This window comes from Lissotriton helveticus, chromosome 12 (assembly GCF_964261635.1).
Source record: "Lissotriton helveticus chromosome 12, aLisHel1.1, whole genome shotgun sequence".
In the NCBI taxonomy this organism is placed as follows: Eukaryota; Metazoa; Chordata; class Amphibia; order Caudata; family Salamandridae; genus Lissotriton; species Lissotriton helveticus.
Genome location: NC_136073.1, coordinates 445,312,865 through 445,340,857, shown reverse-complemented (window position 1 = coordinate 445,340,857; position 27,993 = coordinate 445,312,865). Strand labels below are relative to the sequence as shown.

General features: G+C 45.5%; 1 protein-coding gene across 1 annotated transcript in view; it reads right to left on the bottom strand.

Moving 5' to 3' along the window:
- Positions 1-27,993, bottom strand: part of SLC6A2 (solute carrier family 6 member 2) — a 1,355,875-nt gene that overhangs the window by 19,501 nt on the left and 1,308,381 nt on the right. The window contains exon 14 of the mRNA XM_078668346.1: positions 3,282-3,353. Coding sequence (XP_078524472.1) covers positions 3,282-3,353 — 72 coding nt within the window. The remainder of the gene's footprint in view (positions 1-3,281; positions 3,354-27,993) is intronic.

Sequence of the window (27,993 nt, the reverse complement as noted above, 5' to 3'; positions counted from 1 at the left end):
TTTGATGATTCTGGCAGCAGTTCTATAAACTGGGCTAAATCACACCACATCTGGCGATCGTACCTGCCCAAGATGGCCAGAGCCTTCACCGTTCGAACGAGGAGACTGGCCATAGAGGAAAATCTCTTGCCCACATTGTCCAAGCGCCTTCCTTCCTTGTCCGGGGGTGTAGTAAGAGGCGTGGAAGGATTCTTGGATTTGCTCTGTGCCGCTTGCGATATTACAGAATCCGGTTTAGGTTGTCCAAGGAGGCACGCTGGACTGCCTTCAGGGGCCTTATATTTCTTCTCCAGCCGGGGAAGAACAGGAATGACAGTGGCCGGATTCTGCATAACCTTGATTCCTTCCGTCCATACATGTTCTATAATAGGAATCGATCTGACTGACTTTTTGTATGGCTCTTTAAAGTCATAAAGGAAACAGTCTGACTGCACTGTTGTGATTGGCAGACCAAATCTTTTAGATGCCCTCTCCATGAGGTTATGGAAACCCCCAATGTCAGCCGGAGGAGTAGCAGTGTCCTGTCCTGCAGCATCTGGATCTGGATGGCCACCATCATCATAATCCAAGTCAGGGTCATTTATAGGATCCCCCTGAATGTCCTCATCTGAAGACACATCATGCACCACCTCTCTGGATTCCTCTCTGGTTTCAGGTTCCACAGCCCGTGGGACCACCGTTGTCACGATGATTGCAGATGTCGGGGGTACAGTTGAAGAAGGAGGGCGTTCCGATTGAACTACTGATTGATTTGGAAATCTATTTCTATAGTCTTGCAACATCAATTGCAAATCCGAAACCAGGGAGGCTGGCATGGCCACCATGTCCTGTCCCAAGCCTCGAGGAGGTTGTTCCTGCTGAACATACTGTTGTTCGTAGTACTCCTCAGTATCTGTTTCTTGACATTTCACATTCAAATCCGAGCGACTATAGGCATCCCCATACTGGATATCGTCACCCTCTTCATCAGATTCGTCATCCAGCAGCATACTAGGTGGCAAAGATGTAACTCGCCTTGGAGAAGTCATCTCCGGTGTTATCTGCCGCTTCCGTGTGGAAATCTGCATTTTTTGAATCGTCGACGACATCGTCGATGGAGTCGTCGTCGAAAGCAACGAGGAAGCCAACGTCGTCTAAGGATTCGTCGACGCTGGGAAGGTCTCCGTCGACGGATTTTTTATAGTCGACGGTGGATTTATTGTCGACGGTATCGTCGACGAGCTCGTCGTCAGCAACATCACAGCCGCCGTCGTCGACGTCATCGACGTCGACGTCGTTCTCGTCGTCGAAGTGGCCGTCGACAGTATCTTCGTTGACATGATCGTCGACGTCGAAAAGGTAGCCATCGCCGACGAACAGGAAGGCGTTTTAAACGTCGACGCAGCCATTAAAGGTGTCGTCGTCGTCACCGCCGCCGTCGATGGTCCCGTCAACGGAGCCATCGGCACACTCAAATCCTTATGAGAAACAGTCGTCGACGTACCGGCAGATCTCGTCGTCATTTACGGATGCTGTTTCTTGTCCTGCTTTGTCTCTGGAGTGACCGTAGAGAATTTCTTACCATCCTTCTCTTTCTGGGAAGATTGTGAAGGAATGGAAACCTCCTTTCTCACCTTCTTTGCCGTGTCCTTCTCAGCAGCCTGACCCAGCCTCTCCTTTTCACCTCGGTGAGGAGATTTAATGGGACTAACCCTACCAGACCTATCAGAGATCTTGTGGTGGGCTTTGACAGGAGGCTCAGATGAAGTAGAGGGAGGAGACCTACCCCTCTTTTAAGATCTCCTGGAAGAAGTCATAGATGTAGAATCCTCCTCATCTGAAGACAGTACTTCTTTTCCGTGCCTTCATCTTCTCTAGCCAGGTCAGCAATCGGCCCTCCCTGTCTCTCAAAGTCTTTGTTGAAAAGGTCCTACAGATTTTGCAATCTGTGGCCTTGTGGTCAGGATACAAGCAATAAATGCAGTCTTCATGCTTGTCTTCCACAAAAAGCCTCTTTTCTGCACAGGTAGCACTGGCACTGAATAAAGCCTTCTTCTCTTTTTCAGCCATTGTAGATTTTGAAGAAAAAAGTTGAAGAATAAAGTTGAATAGAAAGAAAACTGGGCAGAGCTCAGTGAAGACTCCCTTGCACAACGTGCGGTAGAAAATCTGAGGCTCTGAGGCTCTCTCAGGAAGGTTCTATGGGGTGAGGCTATTCTGATTGGTTCTTGCGAAAGTTTGGGCTCTTTTACACAAAGAGGGTGATATGCTACAAAATGAGATGAGGCCTAGGCCTAATTTTCTCTTTTGTACCTATGGTACTGATATTGTTTTATTTACCAAGGTTCCCATTCCGACGACGGGGAATGATACAAAGCATGGGAATCTTTGAAAGTTCTAATACTGGGGTAAGTGTGGTTTACTAAAAGAATTTTGATATCAGTCGCACCAGATGTAAAAGCAATGTAAAATGTATTGTACAGATCCTTGATTATATGCAGGTCCTATATGCCTGTTGGTACGTGGTTTGTGTGGCCTGTGTGCTCTCCTTCTCTGCATGCACTTGTGCTTGAGATTAGCCTGTGGCACAATTCGGGTTCACTTTCCCTACACAGTACCTTCTGTGTATTTTGTGTTGTCTTACAAGCACACACCTCACTCACTAAAGAGCATGTAAACTCTTTTTTGTAAACCTTAAATAGGCCAGGTTGATCGATGTTCCAGGATTATCCTTTGCACACCGTGCTACTTCCTTCACCCCAAGTGCATGCAGTCAAATATCATTAGTGCCTCAGATGGAAATCCATATATCTGCACCCAGGTAAGTAACTGTTACATCATAAACCACATATGTGAACTTCCATACATTTAATCAAGCTTCAATATCCATAAACTCACTCCAGCACAACACATTTCATATACCTATTGGCAAACTTCCATCTGCACTCACCTCTTCTTTGTTCCATTGATCTATTGCTACATATTGCTTTTCCTGTTCCACTTTAAGTTCAATGCCATGGCTGCATTGGAAGCCACAGACAATGGCCAAAAGGTTTATGAGAGTCGATACACTGTTGGTAATATGTATGTGTCTTTGTATGGCACAAACCCTTCCAAAAGAAGTGGAGCTCTGGCATTCAGCTAGTGAGATCTCTTCTAACAATAATTGGCTTCTGTGGTTGGCAGGAAGTATGGAGATTCACAACAATGTGTAAGCATGGACATTAGGTATGACTGGAGCTCAAAAGGAGTATCTAAAATTATCATTATTTGCTGTTTTATAAATTACCACAATTACCAACCTTGAATTGTCTTACATTCCCTTGTGCTACAAGATGATGTTCATTTTCAGGGGTGATGCAATAGGCTAATCTCTGAAAAACAAAATCAGTTAAGGCAAATTATGACACTCCATGGGAATTTAAACAGGTAGCAATGTAATCACTTTTACACTGATCCTAAATATTGTTAAGCATGAATAAAAGCTTTCTAGCACAATACTCACGATTAACTGGATAATGTTGACATCATTTTACTTATTTTAGTCCTCATCTAAATGACAGAAATAATGTGAGATGATACAGTCCAACAGGGTTTGACTATGAGTGCCTCATTGATTGAGTAGAGGTTAAGGGTGTTTTCTGCCATTTAAACTGAGTAGATGTACCACGTTATGACAATGATGGTGTGATGGTTCGCTCTAAAATGAGAGGGCAAAAAGCCATGCTCAGAAGTACTTTTGTAACTAGTATCTTAGGAAAATTTTTTAGAATGCAAGAATGATCATAGTAACAACAGAATCCTACAATGACTTTACAAGTACTACTCATTGTGGTAAACAATTGGTTCAACCCATGTGTCAGGATTACATGCACTGTAAAGGTTTCACAAACATGTGTGTGCCCCTCAGAGAAATGTAACTGTACAACAACTCACCTATGGGCCGACATTGTATGATTCATAGAGCGGTTGTCTGTCAAAACGTTGGCAAGCACCCAAAATCCTCACGTTTCTTGATTATTTAAAACATTTTGGGCCATATGTAGGTGGCCAAATACCAGTCGGTAATGGCCGATTTCGGCCGTTACCGACCGGTATTTGGAGTTTGAGATGTAGGGGCATTAAAATAGACAGATTCGGTAAATTTACCGATTTGGTAATTTACCGAATCGGTATTTACCGAATCTGTAATTTGAGATGTAGGTGGAACTGTAAACAGTGCCACAGGGCCTTAAGGATTCGGTATTTACCACCAACTATTAGTTGGTGGTAAATAACGAATACCTGTGTATATGCAAATCTGTGCATGTACACCTGTGCCATGTGGCACACATACATGCCCTAAGGGCATGTATGTGTGTCACATGGCACACAAGCACTGATCAGGGGTGCAACAGGGTGTCAAAGTGACACCCTGCCACTCTTGACTATTCTGTAAATTTACCGAATCAGTAATTGCCATTGATTCCTATGGGCCTCAAGGCCCATAGGAATCAATGGCAATTACCGAATCGGTAAATACCGATTCGGTAATTACCAAATCTTAACGATTCGGTAATTTTTACCGAGTATTTACCTACATAGCATTAACCGATTTGTAAATACCGAATCGGTAAAATTCGGTATTTACGAATAAGTAAATACCATTTACCTACATGAGGCAATTTGCAGCTTATTTTAATAACTTAAAAAAGTTATTAATGTTAAATACCGTAGTAAGTCACGTTCCTGATATTTTATGCTGGTACATAGAAAGTGACTACTCAAATGGGTTTACCCATATAGGATAAACATCGGATACTTCTACAATGCTGATGAAGAATATCCACTAAAATAAGCATAGGGTGTATGAACATACCTAAACATTTACCATCCGATTCACAAAGGTAAACTTAAACTTTTGTGTAAGTTTACGTTTGTTTGAAATTCACAAAACTGCATTTTAATTGTATTAATTGTATTTTAGGAGAAGTGTAGGAGATTAGTGTGGAGAAGCGTGGCTCAGTGGTTAGAGGAGGCAGACCCGGAAGCTGAGATCGGCCGTGGACCAGGGTTCGATTCCCCGCCTCGGCGGGTCTCGGGCTCAAAAAAATTCCACGGACTCGACAATTCTCGCTCTGGTGCCTACTCGACTCACGGGGTCACACTCTGCGACTCTGGGCAATAGCTTGCTTAATCTCCACTACGGCCCCTCGCGGCGGGATGCCTGGCTTTCACCTTGTGGATACCCTGCCGGGGAATACCAGGACGGGTTCCCTAAGCAAGCGCCTTGAGACCCCTGGGTGATTCGTGCGCTATATAAATCGAAATACATTTACATTTACATTTACATTTATTTTTACGAGTATGGAGACTCTGAAATCAGGGCAGAGAATTCTTCATATTAAAAGATTGGCATATCATATCTTTTATGCGCAGAGTTCTCCAACGTCTCCCCACTCGTAAACCTATGATTAAAGTGCAGTTTTGTGTATTCTAAACAAATGCAAACTTACACAAAAGTGTAGGTTTACCTTTGTGAATCAGGCCCCGAGAGTATACATAGAAGTCCATGGAGTACTCATTGGATTTCCATAAATCTAAGAAAATATGAAAATATACCCAAGTGTAGGCACACATCTACAATACATAATTTATGTATTCAGTGTCAGTCAGATCCAGAGTAAAGATTATCAGAAAAAAACATTGCAGCAAGTTGAACTTTCTTGTAATTGTCAAGATGTAAACAATAATCTCAATATTTCATATGTGGTGTGTTTGTTTTCAGAAAATGAACATCAGAGCGCATGTATGCAATCTTTGATAAAGAACTGTTACTTATTATGGCTGCCTTTTTGGAACGGTGCCTCTGCTTATTAGATTCTAAACAGACTATCATCAGAATTACTTACTAGAGAAACCAGCTTGCAAGAAGTCCATCCTCTGTACTAATGATAGTCTTGCAACATGTGCCATTTTCTTGCTTACAAGTTTGTAATTACTTATAGTCCTGGACATAGCAATGGCAGTTCCTTATATCTGGGTTACAACATGCCTATTGATCTGGTGTAGGGTTTTCGTGCATGAAATATTCTCATAGCAGATCAAGACGCATATGTATGTGCGGTCTCTACAAACCTCATAGTCAAACTAGAAGAATTGGGTGGTAAAGAACACAGTAGCGGAACTAGCCAAAAACAGGGATTGATGACAGGGAAGAAGGTAATGATGCATACAAAAGATGAATGAAGGGAAAGCTGGCTTCTGGGAGTGGAGGTGGACTGTTAAAGCATCGTGAAATGGTAGTCTTTAAAGAGGTGTGTCTTCAGGTTGTTCTTAAATGGGAGAATGGTTTGGGTGTCTTTCTGGATGCATGGATGTTGCTCCTGAAGGAAGACCTGTATAATATTATTATTACATGACAGGCATCTTTCCGTTATCAGCGTTCAACAGTAAAAACCACAGCTACTGGGGATCTGCATTGCTCATTTTTGGCAGAGGCAGGCTCTGACATAGTTTAATTTATTTAGGAAAGAGTCCGGTTTTTATGCTCCTCTTAAAGCTGAGTAGATTTCCGCCTGTTTTGAGGGGGATAGGCAGCTTATTCCAAAATTGTGCTGCTTTAACTTGAAAACAACAAATGTTTCTAGAGAGACTATCTAAACACATTATACAAGCAAAATAGCATAAATTAATTATGTTATTCAGTAATTTATTTTAATAAAAAAAGGAGTTGTTCATAGAAAAGCAAGTACTACACACAATAGTATCTGGTGAAAGGTGTGAGACAAGGTGAAATAACGTGTATAACGTACATACATCACCAAAACTGCAGAAGACCCACTTTTGATGCTCAACTATAGCACAGATTTACAAGGGTAGAAACGTCGATGCGTCATTAGAAGCAGTACATTCCACTGTGACCATTACAAATTGGTTAAAGAAAATTCTAGGTCCCTGTGAGAATATATAATTGTTTTTCACTCGTGCCTGAATGTCATTTTTCATTTATATATGTATCCAATGCATTTGTTGTGATGTATGTACGTTATACACGTTATTTCACTTTGTCTCACACCTTTCACCAGATACTATTGTGTGTGGTACTTGCTTTTCTATGAACAACTCATTTTTTTACTAAAACTAATTAATTCATGCTAATTTGCTTGTTTCATGTATTTAAATAGTCTATCTAGAAACATTTCCCAGTGGAGAAAAGGGAAAAATGACTTTGACGTTACTTGTCTTTGTAAAGTGTGTAGTGGCAGAACCACTGTTCGTTTCATGTGATTGTCCCCAGGTTCTGCACTATACTGGGTATCCCCATTGATTAATACTGGCGTTAACTTGAAAGGCTCCCCCTCCTACCCTAGTTGTCTAAAACTTGGATATGCAGATGAGCTTAACTGAAGACGATCTCAACTTCCTCGCGAGTTTGTAGTGGGTGAATTCATCCTGTAAGAGTCGGTCCTAAGCCATTTAAGGCTTTGTGGACTATGCACATCACTTTAAAAATGCCTCTTTCCATTACTGGTAGCCAGTGGAGTTCTTTTAGGGTGTTTTTGCGGAGTCAAACCTTGATTTGTTGAGTGCTAGTTTGGCCGCCATTACCTGTATTCCTTAGAGCCTTTTAAGCAGATAGACTGCAATTCACAGTAGGAGGGCATAAAAGTAGTCTATCCTGCTTTATATTGTGCTCTGTACATGCCAACTTTCTTGCTGACTGAGGAAGTAGGGGTACACTTTTCCGCAAGTTCCGCATTTGTCTATGGCATATGGCTAATGTCCTATTGACCTGAACTACCATAAAAGTTTTCTTATCGATCGGGACTTCTGAATTTCGCATTGAGTGAGCTGTAATCAGATCCATATCTTTCATCCACGGCCAGAAATGATTTGGAAGTAAACATGGTACTTTGCTGAGGGAACAGCACAAGAACTGTTTTACTTCCATTCAATTTTAATGTGTTATTACTTCACCAATGTGTCATCCCTATTAGGCAACCATCTTTATCTACAGATATTATTAATTGGGTGTCATCTGCGTAGTTAATAAAAGACAACCCAAATGACTTAATTATTGCTAATAAAGGGCGTAAATACACATTGAACAGAATAGGGCTCAACACTGAGCCCTGTGGCACTCTGTGCAAGGTTTCTTTAAAATCTGATGTAAAAGGGAGGAGATAGATTGCTTGACATCTCTCTGATAGGTAGGATTCAATCCACTTTAGGAACATAGCTTCCACCCCTGTTGCCTTCAGTCTGTTGAGTAGGATTTGGTGGTTGACGGTGTCGAATGCCACTGCCAGGTCTACCAAAATCAGAACAACCATCTGACCACCGTCAACCCAAATCCTCAACACATCTGTTGCCACAATTAGGCTGATTCCCTGCCATGGGCTGAACTAAAGCCCATCTGTTCTAATTCAAGTAGTTTGTTTGTTTCTACGAAGTTAGCTAGTATTTTGCAGACATGTCTTTTTACAAATCTTCATTGGATATGGGAGCTGGGAGATTGGCCGGACGTTACTGGGACCCTGTACATCCACTTGAGGTTTAGCAGCATCCTGATGCCCTTAAATTGAAAAGCCAATATGTACCAATTAATGTCCTTGAGGGCCAAACCACCTTTTAGGAGTTTTCTTCCTAGTTGTTTCCATGATAGCCTTGCGCTTTTTTTTCCCCATATAAAACAAACAATTTTACCCTGGATCTTACTGATATTTTTCTGGGAGAAAGAAAGAGGCACCGCATTGAAAAGGTACGTCAATTTTGGTAAGACTGACATTTTTACCAGGTTTACCTTCCCATAGATCGTGAAAGGGAGGTTTTTCCACCTTGGCCAAGAGGTAGTCTATATACTTTTACATTTTCCCCAGATTTAACTGGGGGGGTTTATTCAGGTCCTTAAGAATGTTTACCCCTGGGTACCTGAATTCTTTGCTTAGAAGGCCTCCACTATACTCTGTGTTCCAGCACATAACTTCGGTTTTAGCCGAATTAGCAAGATATCCTGAAATCAAACTGAACTCCTTCAGCGTGATTCCAAGCCGTGGAATGGAAAGATCTGGGTCACTAGTGTAAATTATTACATCATCAGCATACCGTGCAATTCTGCACTGATAATTGTGCTATTCAAATGGGTCTGGATTTCAAAATTTGGGGTCAGGGAACCGTTCAGAAGAATCTTCGCCAAAGCCCCGGAATAACAGTTCTTTAAAGTCTGCACAAAGATTGGGCCCATACCCATGACCTCCAGCACCCCTCAAAGGTATCTCCAACACACGCATTTGGAGGCCTTAGTGGCATCTAAGGCCACTACTGCCAAGGGATCCCCCCTTATCTCAGCCAGATCAATGTTTCCAATCAATAATTGGGTTTGTTCCTGGACGAATCTCCCTACCATAAAGCCTTTCTGATCAGTGCTGATCAGGCTTGGTGCCAGTTTTGCCAATCTCCGTGCCAAAATGCTCATAAAGATCTTATAATGGGCAATTAGCAGGGAGATCGGACGGTAAGAGTCAGCCATCAGGGGATCCTTTCCTGGCTTCAATATTAGGACAATCGTGGCCTCCTTCCAGGATCTGGGAATTGTCCGAGTGGAGCTGTAGACTGAATTAAATAAAGTGTGAAGTATAGGTAAGAGCTCATTGAGTAACAATTTATATATTTCATTAGGGAGGGCATCAATTCAAGACCCGCTGCCTTTTTATTTTTTGCCCTCTTTATTTAGTCCCTGATCTCCTCAGTGGATATGGGCGGATCTAAAAGATATCTGGCAGACTCTGTAAGAACAGACATGGACTTATCCCTTAACCACAACCATATCGAATCCTGAGAGGGTTCTATGTTCTCCCTATACAGGTTCGAGAAAAGGGACAGGAGGCATTTCTGCATATCTGTGGACTTACTAGATTTAATTCCGCCGCTATCAATAATAAGTTTGTTGATATTGTTTTTTGCCCGATCTATCCTCGCCTTCCAGGCCAATAAGACCCCTGCTCTTTCCCCGTATTCAACATTTTCCATGTTTCGGGCTTGCCACTGGGCCTTGCATTTCAAATCAAGGAGGGTCCTTAGATCCTGCCTAACTTCCTCCAATCTCTTCTCTATCTGTTTCAATTTTTCTATATTCTCCTGATTGGGATGGCTCCATTCCTCTTCAAGAGCAGATATTCTGCTCTCCGAAGTCTGTAGTTCCAAGGCCTTAATTCTGTTCCTGAGCTTATTAGGCTGTGTAACAACCCTCTCAGATTGGCTTTGTAAGCATCCCACACATGTTCTATTGAGGAGGAGCCTAAATTGATGGAGAAAAATTCAAGAGAAGACTCTCTAATTGACTGAATGATTCCTGAGTCAGAAAACATTGTTCTATTCAAAGTCCACCTTGATTGTGGACAGATATTGTTCATAGTATTTAGAAACAGAAGGGGGGCATGATCAGCGAGGTGGCTCAGCAGTACAGATATACTAAGGACATTATCTAAGATCTCTCTATTGATCAAAACAATCTATTCTGGAGGAGTGGCGATACTTTTTACAAAAAAAAGTAAAACCTTGTACACTCCCCATCTTATCTCTCCATAAATCTACCACGTTTACATTAAATAGTACGTTTTTTATGACCCTACGGGAACGCAGGGACCCTTTAGCATGGCTCCGATTGGATCTATAATTTACCGGATCAAGCCGAACGTTAAAATCCCCTCCTATTATCAAAGGAGGATTTGCCGTTTTCAGGTTATCTTGAAGTTTAGCCAGAAAAGATGGATCGTCAGTATTAGGGCCATAGAAGGTTGAACATGTCATCCCCTCCCCCTCAAAATCCAACTGAGGGATGATCCATCTGCCTGTTTGATCTGTCTGGACTAATTTAATCCTACAGGTGATACCTTTCATTTCCAAAATTGCAACCCCACGGCTATTTATTGATTGCTGAGAGTGACAAAAACATTGTATCTAGAGGGTTTTAGAGAAGATAATCTTTGACTCTGTTTGATTTAAATGGGTTTCCTGCAACAAACAAACCTGAGCTGGTGACAGTTCTAGATATTGAAAAATCAATCTTTGTCTCCTTGGACATCTAAGGCCATTTAGGTTCCAGGAAATAAATTGAATGTTCTGACACCCTTTCATTTTACCTTTCCATGGCTTGAGCACCTTTTACCAGGGTTTCATTGAATTCCCTAATTGGCCAGTGAAATGAGGAATCTACTTTAATTAACCTGTGAGATGAGGAATATTTTTAAACTTTTTTTCCCCACCCTGTGCCCCACCCAATTCTCCGCCTCCCTCCACCCCCTCCCTCCCTAGCCCCCGTGACCCCTAGATCTCCCTACACCCTTAGGAACCCTACCTTCCAATAGGCAAACGCCTATCAGGGCCCTTCCCCCTCCAGGCTATAAGCAATTACATAAAAATCTACTGAGTACTAGCGGCAAGAAGCCAAGCTCTCAGAATATCCTCCGCATTTCTCCTTTACAACCCTCCCTGTTTTTCATGCTGTATTTTTGCAATAAGAGTGTCTACTTCTTTCGTAGAGCGAATCATATACATATGGTTGTTCCACATAACTCACAGTGTTGCGGGGAACCTCAGTTGGGCCTTTGCCCCTAAACTGTTTAACTCTGCAAGTCTTTTACCCAGTTCCCAGTGTCTTTCTGCCGTTATGTGGGAGATGTCGGATCTAATGGAGAAAGAAATGGGAGATAGACCTGAAAATGGAGATGAAATAACCCCTTCCTTTAGGGCCGAGGAGAGGATCTGTTCTTTAACTGAGTAAGATAAAAAATGTACCAGGATTTTCTGGGGTTTCTGCCTTCCCAAATTCCTTTTAAAGGGGTCTCTGTGAACCCCCTGGATTTCATAACTTAGATCAACATTAGGATGATTCTTAAGAACCGTACCCTTCAGTAGGGAAATCAGAAACGCCTTTATATCCTCTCCCTCCAAAGCTTCAGGGATATTTAAACATTTCAAGTTATTTTTCCTTGAATGATTTGCCAATCTTTCAAGATCATCTTTGAGCTCTTTATTTTGGATAGATAATTTCTCCAACTGGAAAGTAGTAGACTCAATCGCATTCTTCATCTTGGGGATTTCCCCTTCAATTGCCTCGGTCCTTGCAGTGACTTCTTCTAGCTTCTGGGCGAGTATCTCACATGAAGACCGAATAGCCACATGATTTGCCTCTGAGACTAAGAATCTGTTCGCCAATTCTGCTTGATTTTCCTCAGAAACAGTAAATCTGCTTGCCATTTCATCTTTCACGGCCAAGAGGATGTCCGCCAGGGAATGTGAATTTGGTGCTGAGGTGCTCTGGGTTTTGAGAGGGGAGGGGGTTAAGTTTTTACTGCCCAGACCATCAGAGCTACTTGGATCTTCCATCTGCACTTTGACCAACTCCTCAACCTTCTCTACTGCAACCTTCTGAGACAATTCTTGCTTGCCCCTGCCTTTCCCCTGCACTCGGGCCTGGTCCTGTTCCGAATCCTGCATCCGATCTGAATCCGGGTCTGGCTCCTTCTGTTGTCCCAAGACTGAGTATCTATTAGTATTACTAATCGCCGGGTGCACCTCCAGTTCCGAGCTAGTTATTTTAATGAGTTCTGAGGATTTTGGCAGGGTAGTTGTATCTTGAAGTCCGTTATGTTCTCTATATTTACCTCACAGTGCCTTTGTTTTTGGAACTATGAGGGGAGGGGAGGGTGTTAGAGATGATGCTGAGGACAGTGTAGGGGCCGAAGTAGACTCAGAGTTAGACTCAGACATAGCTTTGGCTCCAGGAAGGGAAGGTGACAAGAGGCATTGGTTTCGTCGAAGAAAGAGACATAACCTGGTAGAAGGTTTTCAGTGACGGGGTGATTTTTGATTTAGTACAAGCAGCTTTTTTGTCCTGAGGTTTCACCTTGCCTTTTTGGGATTTGGCTTTCACTGGAGTTACTAATGCACCAATGATTCCCCCTTGTTTACTCTGTTTTGCAGATATTTTAACTTCCGCCACGGGTGGAGAGACTCGCTGTGGTAGAATTGGGTGTGTAATCAACTTTTTAGATGCCAGGTGGGCCGCCCTCACCGAGTATCTTCTCAGTTTAGGAGGAGAAGTCCCCTCTTGAATTACGACCCCCTCTCCATACATTCAAGAAAGGCCTCTCCCAGAGTGTCCCCCTCCGCAGTTATCAGTGCACCTTTTTTAATGTTGGGGTGTTGAAACTTGCTTTATGCCTTGCTTATCACAACTGCCGCAATGCCCGGCAATGATTTTCCTGCAGGCAGAATACTTACAGTAAAATTGTTGACTGTGCAGACCCCAACCAAGACGCCCCACCGAGGCCCGACCCCCCCTACCTACTCCGGGACAGAATCAGGAATTTCCAGACTGTACGCTCTTCCTCCCGCGTAACGCAGCAGCAGGGCGAAGAGCAGGGGGAAGAGCTCACTTCTCCACTCGATCGCGGCAATCCCCCACCTCCATCCCGGCTTCCGTACAGCTGCTCTGCCCTCGCCGTTACTGCCTGTGAAGCCGAAAATAGCTAGAGCGTCAACCGCTGCCTGGCTTTCCTGCACAGACAACTCCCATCGCATATCAGTCGCGGAAAGGCGAACTGCACAAAGATGCTGCGGCCAAAAACAAAAGGTACAGAGACAAAAAAGCTGAAATCCGAACTCAAAACAAGCTTCAAGCGGTTGTGGAAGGTTGTGGAAGATTGTGGAAGGTTGCAGATAGGCATCTGAGCCTCAGAATCTCAACGCCATTCGGAGCCTGGGGAGGCGCGCAGCGGCCGTTCAAGCAGCGTACGCCATGTTCCTCGCTCTCGATGTCCTCACCCATGCTTCCTGGTAAACATTGGTATCTGTGGTCATAGCCTGCTCGTCTTTTAAAAATGGAGCATTAGTCAGAGACCAAAATGCTTGCAAGCTTTTTAATATTGCAGCCTTCTGCAGGTTTTCCCACCATTCTTCCTTTAGGGTCTTAAGCCTGGCGAGTCTTGCTGTTTTATAAGCTTTAGGCAAACATTTGAACAATGCTAGATTTCGAGTTTTGGACTTCAAGGCTATATGTAGACTCTTTAGTGTTTTATCACAGTCGTCATCAAACCAATAAAAAAATTTACGCCGGCCATTACGGATAACACGGGTTAGGTTATTTTTGACGTCAGATAAAATTAACTCAAAATCCGAAAGCATTCTGTCATGTAAAACTGGATCTAAGCAGAGCATGATCTCCCCAAGACGGTTAGACACTAAGTTGGCCAAAAATCTCCCAGTGTCGACTTTTTCACACTTTAAAACAATCTCATTTTCTCTTGCAATTATGAAGTTTATAGGGAGTTTAAAAGCACAATTAACTTTCTTTACAGATGGCATAAAAAAGGTTATTGGACCATGATCACTGAATGGGTAAAACACAATCTCAAAATGAGAAAGAATGCCTTTTATAGGGTCAGAGACCAACACATAGTCAAGGGTTGAAGAGGAAAAATGATTAAAAAAAAGTAAATTCTAACAGACCAGTTACATTTTCAGGAGTGTTTAAAAATACAAGGTTATTTATTCTTAGTAATCTGTTTAGGGTCTTACCATACTCCGTGTGGCAGAAGAGTAACACTCTCCCCATCATCATCCTGTATTCCACAAGCTAACACAGTAATCTTATCACATGGGTGAATGTTGAAATCCCCAAGCCACATTATATTGCAGGGTTTGGTGCATTTGTCTTGTAGGTCATTGATATCTTTTTCCAGAGGGGCCAACACCTCTGCTTGATTACTTCCAAAGTTATTGTTGTAAAAGTTAATAAGAAGCCAACAATAATCTACACAATATTCAATTAAAATGATATGATAATAAAGTGACATATTCAAGAATGACTTCACTTTAAAAGGAAAAGCATTAAAAAGTAGCGTCAGCAAACCACCCTTAGCCCGACCAGCAGGTGATGGTACAGCAGGAGTTTGAAAGGAGCGATACCCATTCAAAAATATTGGATCTATTTCCCAGGTCTCTTGAAGGCACACTATGTCAGTAGATAACAATAAGGACAACAAGGCAGTATTAAACCAATATAGATCCTGAGAGGTTCTTTCGAGGTAGTGGACTCTTGGACAAGTTTAGGCTGACTTGGTGGCTGGCTAGTGTCATTTCTGAAATTATAGGGAGAGGAGTGTGTGAGGGAGACCACTTTTGTAGATCTAAAACACCATCCCCAGGGGGAAGAGCCGCGCCTGCGACCAAGATGGCCGCTTGAGCATCGGCTCCGCCGACCACTTCATCCTGACTTGCCATCCGGCACATTATCCTGAACCCCGTCCCCAGGTGGGGGACCAGCACCTGAGCCACCAGGTGAAATTTTGGAAGTTTTGGACGCACCGGTCACCTAATACCGTCGTCTGGAAAATGTGGGCCTTTGGGAAACACCCCCGGGACCTTGCGTGTGGCACTGCCCGCTCTGGAGTTCGACAACAGCGAGTGGGACCAGAAGTGCTCGGGGACACCCGATCCTCGGAAGCCGTATTACATCCACGGGACCCCCAGGGCCCCCCTCTCAGACTGGTTCACACAGGGCCGCCCTGTGTGGACAGGAGCACCAGCGATCGGCTGGCTTTTGATTGACTTAGTGGCACATTGACTCGGCTCTGATCAGCGAAGGTGGTGTCCGGACGGAGGCTGAGAATGGCGGCGAGAGGGGACCCTGAAAAGTCACCGCCGAATACATCGCGGACTACCAGACTAATGCAGTCCCATAAATTGGAAAAATACAGTTTCTCCAAAGGTTCCCCGGGGGACGAGAAGCACGCACAAGTGAGCGGCCAGGAGGGTGACCCATCCGGAGAAGATCCGACGCTGAAAGACCTAATGGCAGCGATCACCGGGATTCAGTTATCTCTCGGCAGGATGGACTCCAAATTGGACACGGTGACCATCAAGGTGGGCCTCATTCGTGCGGAACTCACCAAAACTACGGAGAACGTCAAGTCACTGAGGTCAAAACATCGAGCCTCACGGATGATGTGTCCGAACTCCAGCGAGAGGTGAGAGACCTGAAGGCGTCTAGGGCCCAATTTGACAGTAAGCTGGACGAGTATGAGGGGCGAGCGAGGCGCAACAACGTCCGTATCCTGGGTGTACCGGAGAGATCGGAGGGGCAGACGCCGGAACTTTTTGTGGAGGATCTTATCCTGAAACACTTGAAACCAAAGGGTCTCAGTAACTTTTGCACGGTGGAAAGAGCCCACAGAGTCCCCGGTGGTCGCCCGAAGGAAGGGGCGCTCCCCCATCCCATGATCGCACAAATACTGAACATTCGGGATCGGGACGCCATCTTACAGGCTGTTAGATCCTCCGGTCCTCTGGCATTCGAGAATGCCTCCTTGCTCTTTTCCCTGACTTTACCCAAGCGGTCCAAAAACAACGGCAAGGTTTTATGGCTATCAAACGTCGGCTGTGGGCCTCCGAAATCAAGTACTCTATGCTGTTCCCAGCCCGCCTTCGGATAGAGCGCGACGGAAAATCTTGGTTCTTTGATCATCCTGAGGCTGCTGCGGACTGGCTGGACAGAGCTCAGGTGCCAGACTCGGAGAGAGACTCCCAGGTGGACCACGAGGACAAATGACTTCACTTCTGAACTGGTCGACTTGACTTTGTTGGTGGGGGTGCTGGTTTGATCGGGGCGATCTTTTTTCCCTATCGATCTTTAGCCTTTTTTGGTTTTTTTTCCTTTTAGGAAGACATTTTGATAGGGTTTGTACGCGGGTTGGGGTTGTGGAGGTCGGCGGCCTGTTGTAAGGTCCTCCTCCGTCTTCTACGTTTAGATCATAGTCCTGGGGAGACAGGCACACTGCGAGTTGGGGATGTGCACGAGTTGCATGCAGGCGTGCAGGGTGGGGGTTTGCAGGTTGGGTTTGGTTTTTTTTTGTTTGATTGTTTTTGTTGTGTTTATGACCATTGTCTTGCTAGGGGTGTCACGGACTGCTTCAGAATTCTTGGGGGATGAATATGGCTTCCACTGGGTTGGGCATGGGTGTATCTGTCCTCAGCTGGAATGTGAATGGTTTGGGAGATAAGATTAAGCGCACAATGGTGGGGCAGCTAATTAGACGGCGATCGCCAGATGTGGTTTTGCTACAGGAGACCCATCTCATGGGTAAGCGATGTATGGCGCTACTTCGGGGAGGGTATAAATTGGTGGCCCACGCCGGCTTTACCTCCGGCTCTAGAGGGGTGGGGATCTTAGTTAAGACCTCCTTCCCGCTCACCATCCAAGCTACCTCGTCCGATAACCGTGGCCGCTATGTGGGAATCTCTGGGCTCTGGGAGGGTAGGACTGTCACGTTCCTTTCGATTTATATTCCCCCTGCATTGCAGAATGACACCTTTAGTGACTTGACCAAGGTGTTTTTGTCGCTGCCTATTGGTATTATGGTGATTGGGGGGGGGACTTCAATGCAGTAATGGATGGTGAGTTGGACAGATCCCCCTCCTGTGTGCTGTTGCCCTCTCGTAGATGGTTGTCGGATTTTGCCTCCGCAACGGGTATGGTTGATGGGTGGAGACTCTGGCACCCCAGGGACCTGGAATATACACATGTCTGCCACGCATCGCTCTTCCTCTAGGATTGACCACGTGTTCGTGCCCGCCCCACAGGCGACGGTTATTCAGGAGGTGGGTCACCTGGCTAGAGGGGTGTCTGATCATTCACCGATCTGGTTGCGATTGAACATTCGACAGAGTATGTGGCTAGGATTGCCCCGATTAGGGCGTGGCGGCTAAAAGATCCCACTACTAAAAAGGAGTTAGTGTGTGTCACGGATAGCTACTTCCGGGAGAACGCTGGGACGGTCGCTTCTGGTTGCTCCCTCTGGGAGGCCTAAAACCTGTTGTCAAGGGGGAGGCGCTCTCCCTAATCTCTGGGCAGAAAAAGAAGAGTAGGGCGGAAGTCAATAGAATTGAGGCGGAGCTACTGGTCCTGGAAAGGGAAGTCTCCATCACTGGGGACCCGGGGACGACACATCGCCTCGGTCTCCTCAGAGATGAATATAAACAACTGGCGCGTGATAGGGCGAGAGTGCAGCATGCCGACACACAAAGCAGAATATATGAACACGGCGATAAGGCTGGGAAATTGATTGCATGGCTGGAGAAGGGTGACTGGGGATCTCGTCTGGTGCCGGAGCTGCTGATCGTGGGCTCGGGTGTCACGACGGATCCACAAGTTATAGTGGATGAGTTTGCTCGGTATTACGAGGAGGTCTATACCTCGACAAGCCTGTACACTGTGGAAGAAAACGCGGAGGTCATCCGAGACATTCCAATGCCTGTCTTGTCAGTCGAGCACAGGGAGTTCCTGGATTCAGCAATCACGAACGACGAGGTCGCGATGGCTGTCCGGGGGGCCCACTCCGGGAAAGCCTCGGGTCCGAACGGTATCCCTGAAGAACTCTATAAATTGCATGTAGATCGTCTGGCCCCGTTCCTAAAAGACATGTACCTCGAGAGTAGAGAGGCCGGTATTCTTCCTTACGACCAAGCATTGCCAATATTATCGTAATATATAAAGATGGCAAGCCCCGTATGGAGTGCTCCTCCTATCGCCCGATTTCTCTCCTGAACGCAGAGCCTAAGATTCTGGCCAAGCTACTTGCTAACCGGCTAGTGAAAGATGTCTCGGATCTGATACACCCGGATCAGTCCAGTTTTATGCCGCGTCGTAACACTGCTCTCAATCTTCGTCACCTCCATGGGGTGGTGGCGGGGGCCTCCCACATACTCGAGCCAGCGGTGCTTCTGTCTCTCGACGCCACAATGGCGTTCAATAGGGTCGAATGATTTTACTTGTTTGCGGTGTTGGAGAAGCTAGGGTTCGGACCGGAATTTATACGATGGATCCGTCTTCTGTATTCGGCTCCGTTGGCCCGGGTTGTGGTGAATAATCATAAGTCCCGCGATTTCCAGTTAGGGAGGGGCACCCGCCAGGGATGTCCCTTATCGCCACTCTTGTTTGCCTTGGCCCTGGAGCCGCTTGCGGCTTGGGTGCGATGGGATAGATCTATAAAAAGGTTGCGGTGGACCCCGGAATGGGAGGACAAAATCTCACTTTATGCAGACGATATTTTCATGTATTTTACCTCCCCCCGACAGTCCCTGATGGTTTTTCTAGACATCTTGGCGATCTATGGTCGGTATTCGGGCTTCGCCATTAACTGGACGAAGTCGGTCCTCTTTGTGTTGAGCGGTGATCCCCCTAGAGTGCCAGCGAATTGTCCGGTAAGAGTGGAGTTGATTGGTTTCCGCTACCTCGGTATCCACATCTCTAAAGACCCGAAGGTGCGTTTCGACGCTAATTTGGGTCCACCTCTGGCCCGGCTCCGCCGTGATATCGCCATATGGAAAGGGTTGCCGCTCTCCCTGTTGGGCCGAGCGGTGCTGTTCAAAATGATGGTGCTACCCCGGTTTCTGTATGCTTTGCAGAACTCCCTCGATCCAGTGCCCCTTTCTTATTTTAATAAGATTGAATCATTGCAGCGTCAACTTCTCTGGGCTGGGAAGCCGCGGATTGCACTGTCTAAACTGATGTTACCCTGGTATGATGGTGGGATTGGGTTGCCCAATATTAGGAAATATTACTGGGCCTCCCAATTAGCTCCTATCAATCACGTGGTTTATGGCTCTCCGGTTGACCCCGGGTTTGCCATGGATCGCGGCCAGTTGCCAGGGGGTGAGTATACTAGGGTCTTGTATGCAAGGGGGGATAGGTTATCCCTGCTGGGTCCGACGTCGGTTTCGGTGCGGGTCTGGCATGCGGCTAACCGCGCGCTCAAATGTGAAGGCATGATAACCATGGCCACCCTGCTATGGAACTCGGAGGCTCTGGGTAGTCTGTGGAAGTCGAAGGGTTTTTACCGCTGGGATCTGATCGGTATCTCGCAGGTCCGAGATATGTGGGGTAAGAATGGGATATTGACTTTTGAGGAATTGCAAGCCAGACATCAATTGAATGAGAGCAAGCGGTTTCGATATCTACAGATCAGGCACTCCCTGGTGGCAGCTCTCCCTCGCGATGTGAAACCCTCGGTGGCCTCTCCGTTGGAGGATCGAATCTTGGACGGGTACCTCCCCACCGAAGCGATCTCTCTGGTTTATAAGAAATTGATCAACCACACCGAGGACCCCCTGGTGCGGGTTAGGGAACAATGGATTGCGGATGGCCTGGTCTTGGATGATGAAGACTGGGGGGAGGCCGTGGCGTCCCCTAGGGAAGTGGCGATTTCCATGAGGCTTCATTTGGTACAGCTCAGGATCCTTCACCGGTCCTACACCACGGGTCCAGTGTTGTGTCGTATGGGGCTCACCTCCAATTCAGATTGTCGTAGGGGTTGCGGTATGCCTGGTACATTTACGCATATTCTGTGGGAGTGCCCAGAGATCCACAACTACTGGATCAAGATTCATGAGAGAATGAGTGAGGTATGGGGAGTGCAGATTGTACTTGAGGCACGTCGTTGCATACTTAATGTGTGGGAGCCTTCCGACCTCTCGACCCATGGTAAAATATGGGTCACTCTTGCATGTATGGTTGCAAAACGAATCATTGCACAACTGGGGTGCCGGCCGGGCTCCTCAGCTTGGAAAGTGGATGGAGGACCTGGATTGGTGTATGTTTCGGGAAAGGGCGGTATATGTGGCCAGAGGGCGACCCCGTAAATGGGTGAAGATATGGGAAGCTTGGAATGCTTACAGGGGGGACATATGTACACCGCCAGACTTAGACCCAGTTCTGGGAGAATCGGATGCACCTTGAACCCACTTCATGCACTCCTTTATGATTCTGTAATGTTGGAACCTACATTCTTCGATAGTGATTGGCGATACCTACGGCACGATGGTCATTTTGTTTGTATTTGTTGATTATGTTTAATAAAAAGAATTTTAAAAAAAACACCATCCCCACTAGATAATATAGTTTGAGGATCCAGTCAGTCACAGGCGGACAGGCCTTCTAGAGCAGCAAATCTATTCCTTAGAGGAAATGGTGAGATTAAGGGGGGAAGAGATTGCTTAAATGGGAAACGGGATGGCCTCCAGGTAACATGTGATCTAGCAGTAGACAACTGTGGTGAAGGATAGGATTTATAAAAGAAACTCAAAGGTAGGGCAAAAATTTCAGAGTGAAATGATGGCATATTTGGTAAGAAAGATAATAGTTCACCCACTATATGATGGTTATCAAAGTTCACAATTATCCAGTCACCTTTAATACTTTTGGGAGCTCTTCCTACCCAAGAAACCCTCCTAGCCGTAATAATATTATGGTGGGCATTAACGTTTTCATCTAGGCAATTAGATAGCCAATGCTGGGATTTGTTTATTAGCTGCTACGTATTTTCCATCATATTTGGTTTCAGTTCTGGGACATTAGCTAGAACTATAACATACGGACAAGCAGCTGGGGGGAGATCTAATCTTGACTTAGGCTTCTCACTTTCATCTTGGTGCTGAGAAGGTCTCCTACCCAAGCACAATGATTGTGACCTTTTCTCCAAACAAATTGTAGGTATCGATGGGATAGTATGTGGGCGAGGAACTATAGGGCTAGTGGATATTTGATGATCACCATGTAACATTGCGCAACCAGTATTCTCACGGTTATCTTGTACCTCTGTCTGTGTCTCTGTCCTACCATTATGTTTGTGTATGTTGGCTCTCAGCGTTTTAGCAGAATCACGGACAGGCAAAACAGTAGGAAGCCCCATTGACTGTTGTAGGGCATGGCTTCCCATACTGTCATTAGTTACATTTATCCCCGTCAGCGAACGTAAGGGGGACCATGGCTAGTTGGAGATTGTGCCTAATTACGTCAGTTAGCATAGTAGTATCAGAGGGAGGCCGACTTAAGAGATGAGAGGCCTCAAGAGAAGATAATTTTTCCTCTATCTTAGACAATTTATACAATATAGGGTTTAGTAATGCAGACATCATAGTTTCTAATCTTTCCATTAGGTCAGAGTTACAGGGATGATCAGTCCCCAAAGCTGGTTGATTGGTAATTTCACTATGTCTGGTAGATCTTGTAGTTCGTAATTGTGATGACAGTCCTGTGTCCAATCTCTTGCACCCAGTATCTTTCTCCTTACAAACCCGCTTTAGTGTTTTTTGTTTTTAGGTGCCACCTCCCTTTCTTTTTTTAGATTTCGCATCCGAATAGTTAGTTTCCGCTTCATTGGACGTTAATTGTGCCTATGTTGTATTGCAGTCTTCATCTATAATGGTGATGGGTAAAGATAGATTCACTGCTGGAGCTGCAGCAGAACTCAGTTCATCAGATCATCTACTAATTGGCCAGGATTCAAACGGCCAATGCCTAAAGTCCCTCCACCCAAAGAAGAACGTTTCTGCATGATCAGTGTGTACAAAGAAAGCCTTCTCTCAGTAAGTTGGATTTCATGAGCCAGGACAGATTCGGCCCTTGTTAGAAAGGCATCCAGGGTCCCAACATGTCCAGACCCTTGTTTTTCCTAAGTAATCTTTCTGTTGCTCATTTTTCCCCCAGTAATACTAGTTACCCTGCTACTGCTTCAGCGTGCAACTTCCCCAGCAGTACAACGCTTGTATTAAAATCTGCAAATTGTAAGGCTGTACAAGGTCCAACGCCTCCCTACCTTTGCCTTCAGGGTAGCAGCGGTCACTTCCTAGCGCAACAGCGATCTCCCTCGGCAAGCCAAGAGGGTAGGTCCAGCCTCTTCTGGCCCCTGACGGGCACGGATGGGCCAACCCTTCACCCAGGCTTCGCCCGCGCGCGTCCGAGAATGAGATTTAAAGCGCCTCCAGGCGCGGTACCAGGGCTTTGAGTCCCCCTATGGCGTTCTGCTAGCAGCTCCACAATAAGTCATTTTTTAACAAAATACAGATAGTCCAACATGCAGCCACACATTTAGTCTTGAAATGGCCAAGAGGCTCTTCAACCTACTCTGCCATATAATCATTACACTGAGTGCCTGTTCATAAGAGAGTCATTTTTAAGATCGTGGTAATTACCTACAGAGCTTTTAAACCATCAGGACCTCAATACCTTAGGTCCAGGTTCACCCCCTACATGGCACAGGCCCCCTCCGATCCTTGTCAGAGAACTTCCTTAAGCCCATGAGCTTTAGGTGTATTACTAAGGGTGGGAAATACTTTGCTGTCCAAGGGACCAAAGCCTGGAATCTTCTTCTCACCCATCTTCATTCCCTACATACAGAGATTAACTTCAGGAAAGCCTGGAAACCTGATGTTTTATGCCTCTCACTTATCTGAGCTCTGAGTTACTTTCTGCACCTTCTGTAGGGCCCGCATAGCACCATGATGCTACTCGGAGAGAAAGATTCTCTCTATAAATTCTATATAACATAACCTAACATTCGATAAATTGGAACACAGCATTCTATAACAAAAGCTAGAACATCTAGGAGTATTGGGGCCTGCCCTTGGCTGGCTGAGCTCCTTTCTGGAGAACCGTGAACATGTTGTCTGGCCGAAACCCTGCTCTTCCAGAGCCAAATCATTGAAATGGGATTTCCCACAGAGCTCCTCTTTGAGTCCCACTCTTTTCAATGTTTATGAGTCCACTGTCCCAAATTCTTTGGCATTAAGATTGTGTCTTATGCGGATGCTATGCAGCTTCTGCTCGCTTATAAAGGGGATTCAGTGAGCGCCAAAGAATATTTTGCCCAGTGTATGAAGGCACTGTTAAACTGGCTCCAGTTTAATAAACTAAAATGCAACCCAGACAAAACGGATATCCTTATGTTTGGGTTGAACCCATTTTTAGGGTGGACTGGAGCTTGGCCCAGTGAGGTTGACCCCCCTTCGCCACCCACAACAGTGGCCAGAAAACTGGGTGTGATTTTGACTCCCAACTCTCCATCAAGGCCTAGGTGTTGGCGGTGGTTAGACCATGTCTCTGGATCCTCCGTATCCTAAGAACATTTCTGTATCTTCCCCCCACAAATCTTAAGTAAATATGGTTAGAGCATTGATCTTGTCCTGATTGGATTATGTCAATGTTCTGTATCTGGGTCTTCCTGACTACTTAGTCATGCCTCGACAAGTTATACAGAACATGGCAATATACCTCATCTCCAGGTTACCCAAATATGCCTGGGCATCTCATTTTCGTTAAAAGCTTATTTGGCTTCCAGTGCGCAAGCGTATAATGTTCAAAACTATGACTCTGGCACACCAAGCCCTCTATAATAGAGGTGCTGCTTACTTCTATGAGAGTATCAAGGAGTACAGATCAGGAAGACTGCTATGATCTAGTAACTCTGGCCTGTTAACAGTCCCCCATTTCTGAAAATTTCTGAGGAGGGGTGCTCCTTTATGGTCAGAGCAGCAAATATGTGGAACCAGCTGCCTGATCATGCGAGAATACTAACCGAGGAAGAACCCTTCAAAAAGGCCCTCAAGATGCATATTTTTAAGCTTTAAGACTTTGTTACACTTTTAGGGGGATCTCCTCACCTGTTCTTCTGTGCTGAGCACCATGAGACTCTCCAAGTAGCTGTGCGCCATATAAAAGACATTCATTCATTCATGTATGTTTCCTGTAAGTAAGCAATGTGGGCCTGCATGAGCCTCAGGTTGGATTACATCAGAGATGCCGTCTGGAGGTAGCCATTCCCCAGACTTTCCAGGTGATAACATTATATGCAGGCTGGTTTGTGAGCAGGCGCATTGTATTGATGTGTCCGCATGCCAACCCATATTTCCCCCATTGGGCTGATCCACTGCAGTCTCCAAGTAGTTCCACCACCCCATGTGACTTGTACAACATGATGCTGTGGTTCCACAGAAATTAAACCCAACAAAAAATCCCCAACTCCCACTCCCTGGTCAGGACAGCAAAAAGCCTGCAACCAAGTATAAACCATAATTGGAATTTAAATGATGAGTTCCATCTGGATTTAAGGGGATCTCATCAGTGGATAGTAACAAGTTATTAGTGCATGAAGTCCAGGCCTATATGCAAGTGTATTATGAGCCCACCCCTTGCTGGGCAAAGAGGACCATAACTGTCTGCCTCTGCACTCAGGGAAAAATAGTTTCTGAGAGGCATCATCTGTTCCCGGAGTTCATATCATTTGGTCCACTATCATTGAAGTGAAGTCTGGACCTTATAATAATTCCACTGGGAAATTCTCTGGGGAAACGGCTAGTTCATGTTCCGGAGAGTCAACCTCTGGATTAGTCCATGATGGAGATAGGCTGTGCCACGACACTAGCTCTGCTAGAACCTTGGCATGCTCGTATTCCAACTGTTTACTCATGGGTTTACTTCTAGGTGGTCTGCACAATAGTCTACTTGTGCCAGGTCATCTACTGTCTCCCTCCGATTGTGTATCTAGTTGTAACCCCTTTAAGTCCAGGCACTCCCAGGCGTCCCCGGGTGTCCTGAAAAAATGTGTGCAGTGTCATTCACAACCCGCTATTTGGCTGGGAACATTTGAGAATATTTAATTCCTGCTTAACATCCCCTGTTGTTGAATTTAGCTGCACCTTAGGTACCCATTATTAAACGAATGACCATGGGTTTAATTTATGGTAATTTTAGATTATCTGGATCCTGTCTTGTCCAGTTAGTTTTATTAAAAACTCCCTCTTAATGAGGTTGAGTCCTCCCTGGCAGTATCAGCTTATCAGGGTGGGATGAGGACGCTGATGAAGAAGCATGCCACAAATAGTTTGTGAGGATTCATCATCCAATCTAACTTGCATTCTAGGATTGATGTAAATGTCTTTCTGACTCTAAGGGTCAGACTTATTTGGCTAGTTCATCAAAGTGTTCCCCTTTCTATTGTGGGTGTGGACAGAGAGGCATCTCACACTAGCCCCATATGGGAGTGGGGGGAATGCGGGAGTCAACTCCCTCCTCTCTGCTACTCTAGGCAAGCGGGTATTTTGCTATAATCATTTTGCAGTGAGCCAGTGGGATGAGGGGACTCAGTACTACATCACCAGGGGCCTCATGACAGCCCCTAGAGTTCAATGTTGTCTATATTGTGCTGACTCTGCTGTGCAGTAGGCCGTGGGTTTCTGCTAGTCTGTCATGTTTGTCCCACCTTTGCAAGTGGGGTGCCGCCTCTATGATATTGGGATGGTATGGGGCCAGGTAAGAGTCCATGGGTGGACCTCCAACAATCCCCTCAGACAGTCAGTTAGTGTACTGCATTGGTGGGTGGGCCTGTTGTAGTCTCAGTGTGGGCCCCTTTTGCTGCCTGGGTATTGCAAAAGTAACTCTCTAGGTCCCTCTGGTGACACAGGGAATATTATGACTCCTGTTTGGGGTGTGCTCAGCCCAGGACTCTCATCCATCTCAATCGGGGTGCTGAGGTTGACATCTGGGGCTTAACTTCTGTTTAACAGACCACCCACAGGCACTGGTTAGCACGTAACACCTCTCTCTTTGAGGTCCAGTTGCTTCCCCCGACATAAATATCCAGCAGGGGCCCCCTGGTAATTCTGTTGAGGTTGCTACAGGTAAATGCTGGTGTGGGTGCTGTGATGAGACAGAGCACCGCAGGAAGGCTCCAGGCTCCCATCAGCCAGATGACCCCTACCCACCCCACCTGCTTGGATAGCAGCCCACGATGGGCGGGGCAGGTATGGTGTCAGGTGTTCAGAGCACAGCATAGATCCAGCTGATGTGGGCCAGTGCTAGAGGCGTGACTCGGCTCTGCCTGGGCCGTGGCCCCCAATCCCTTGGTGTGAAAATGGTGTGCCCACGATCGGTGCCACAGAGAGCTGTGCCAAAGTAAAGGAGTCCGCAGTAGGCTCCAGGGTGAGGCAAGTCGTGTGCGCCACCAGTGCAGGCCCCATACTTTATGGGTGGTACATGGTGTGCGAGTCTACAGCTTCAGGCCTGGATGGGCTATGTCACTCTGATGGAAATGCTCCCGGCAGTGCCTTGACTGGAGGAGCTCGACCGGGAGAGCCTGTGATGCTCGCTGTCAACCTTTGTGCAGCACGAGAGCCATCAGAAAGGTGCTGAGCTGGCTTGCGGCACAGAGCTCCTGTACTCCATGTCCACTCCGGTCACCATCTTGGCCACACCCACCTTTTGTTTACTCTCATAGTGTGAACTGAGGACAGTATGAATCCAGATGACAAGAACACCATTGATGCATTCCGAATATAATACCCATATTGTTTTACTAAGCTCTTTACCCTATTGTTCGCAATAACAAGGAAAAAGCACAAGTAGAGAACAAAAGGTCATTATAATGCCACAGTACTCTTTTGCTTAGGTTGAGTGCTGGTGTTTATTATCTCAAATTAAGTATCAATGCTACATACCAGAGTGTCAAAATGTTATTACTCATCAGCTCCTCATCACAAAAGAGGATGTTAAATGCAGAAATAAAGAGTACATTAAAATACAATTAGGTAAACCCAAACACCACATGCTTTGCACCAGAACCCTGACTAAACCACATGTGTTAAAAGGTACCTTTTTGTTGCCTAAATCATCCAATCCAGGGACATCTGCCTTAGTAAAGGTAGCTGTTCATGCTGTACCTTCTGCAACTAAATTAATTGTATACATGCTGAGATTTTGGGCCGGAAGACAAGCGTCACATTTTCTTTTTGTGCAATTGATGTAACATCATCATTATAAATGTATCTTTAAAGCACTCTGGGCCATATGCATTACCACATTTTCCCATAGACACAGAATGGGCAAAACCCTTTGATGCATCTGGCCCTAAACCACCATGATTGCTACGGGGACCTCTTTATCATTTTGCTTAGGTTTAGGAACAACTTAAAACTCTTTCCAAACTTGATCAGGAAAAACCTTAATGAAGATGGGCAAAAGACAGTAGAGCTCTATGAAGTGGATTTAGTGTGAAATATTACTACATACTTACCTAAAAGTTTCAATTTGAAAAATCAGTTTTCCTCCTGGTCAGCTCTACTACAGATCGATGCACCTACATCAATTCCCAAAGAGGTATTCCAAAAGTTATACTTAATGTCAGACTGTGATAAGTGATT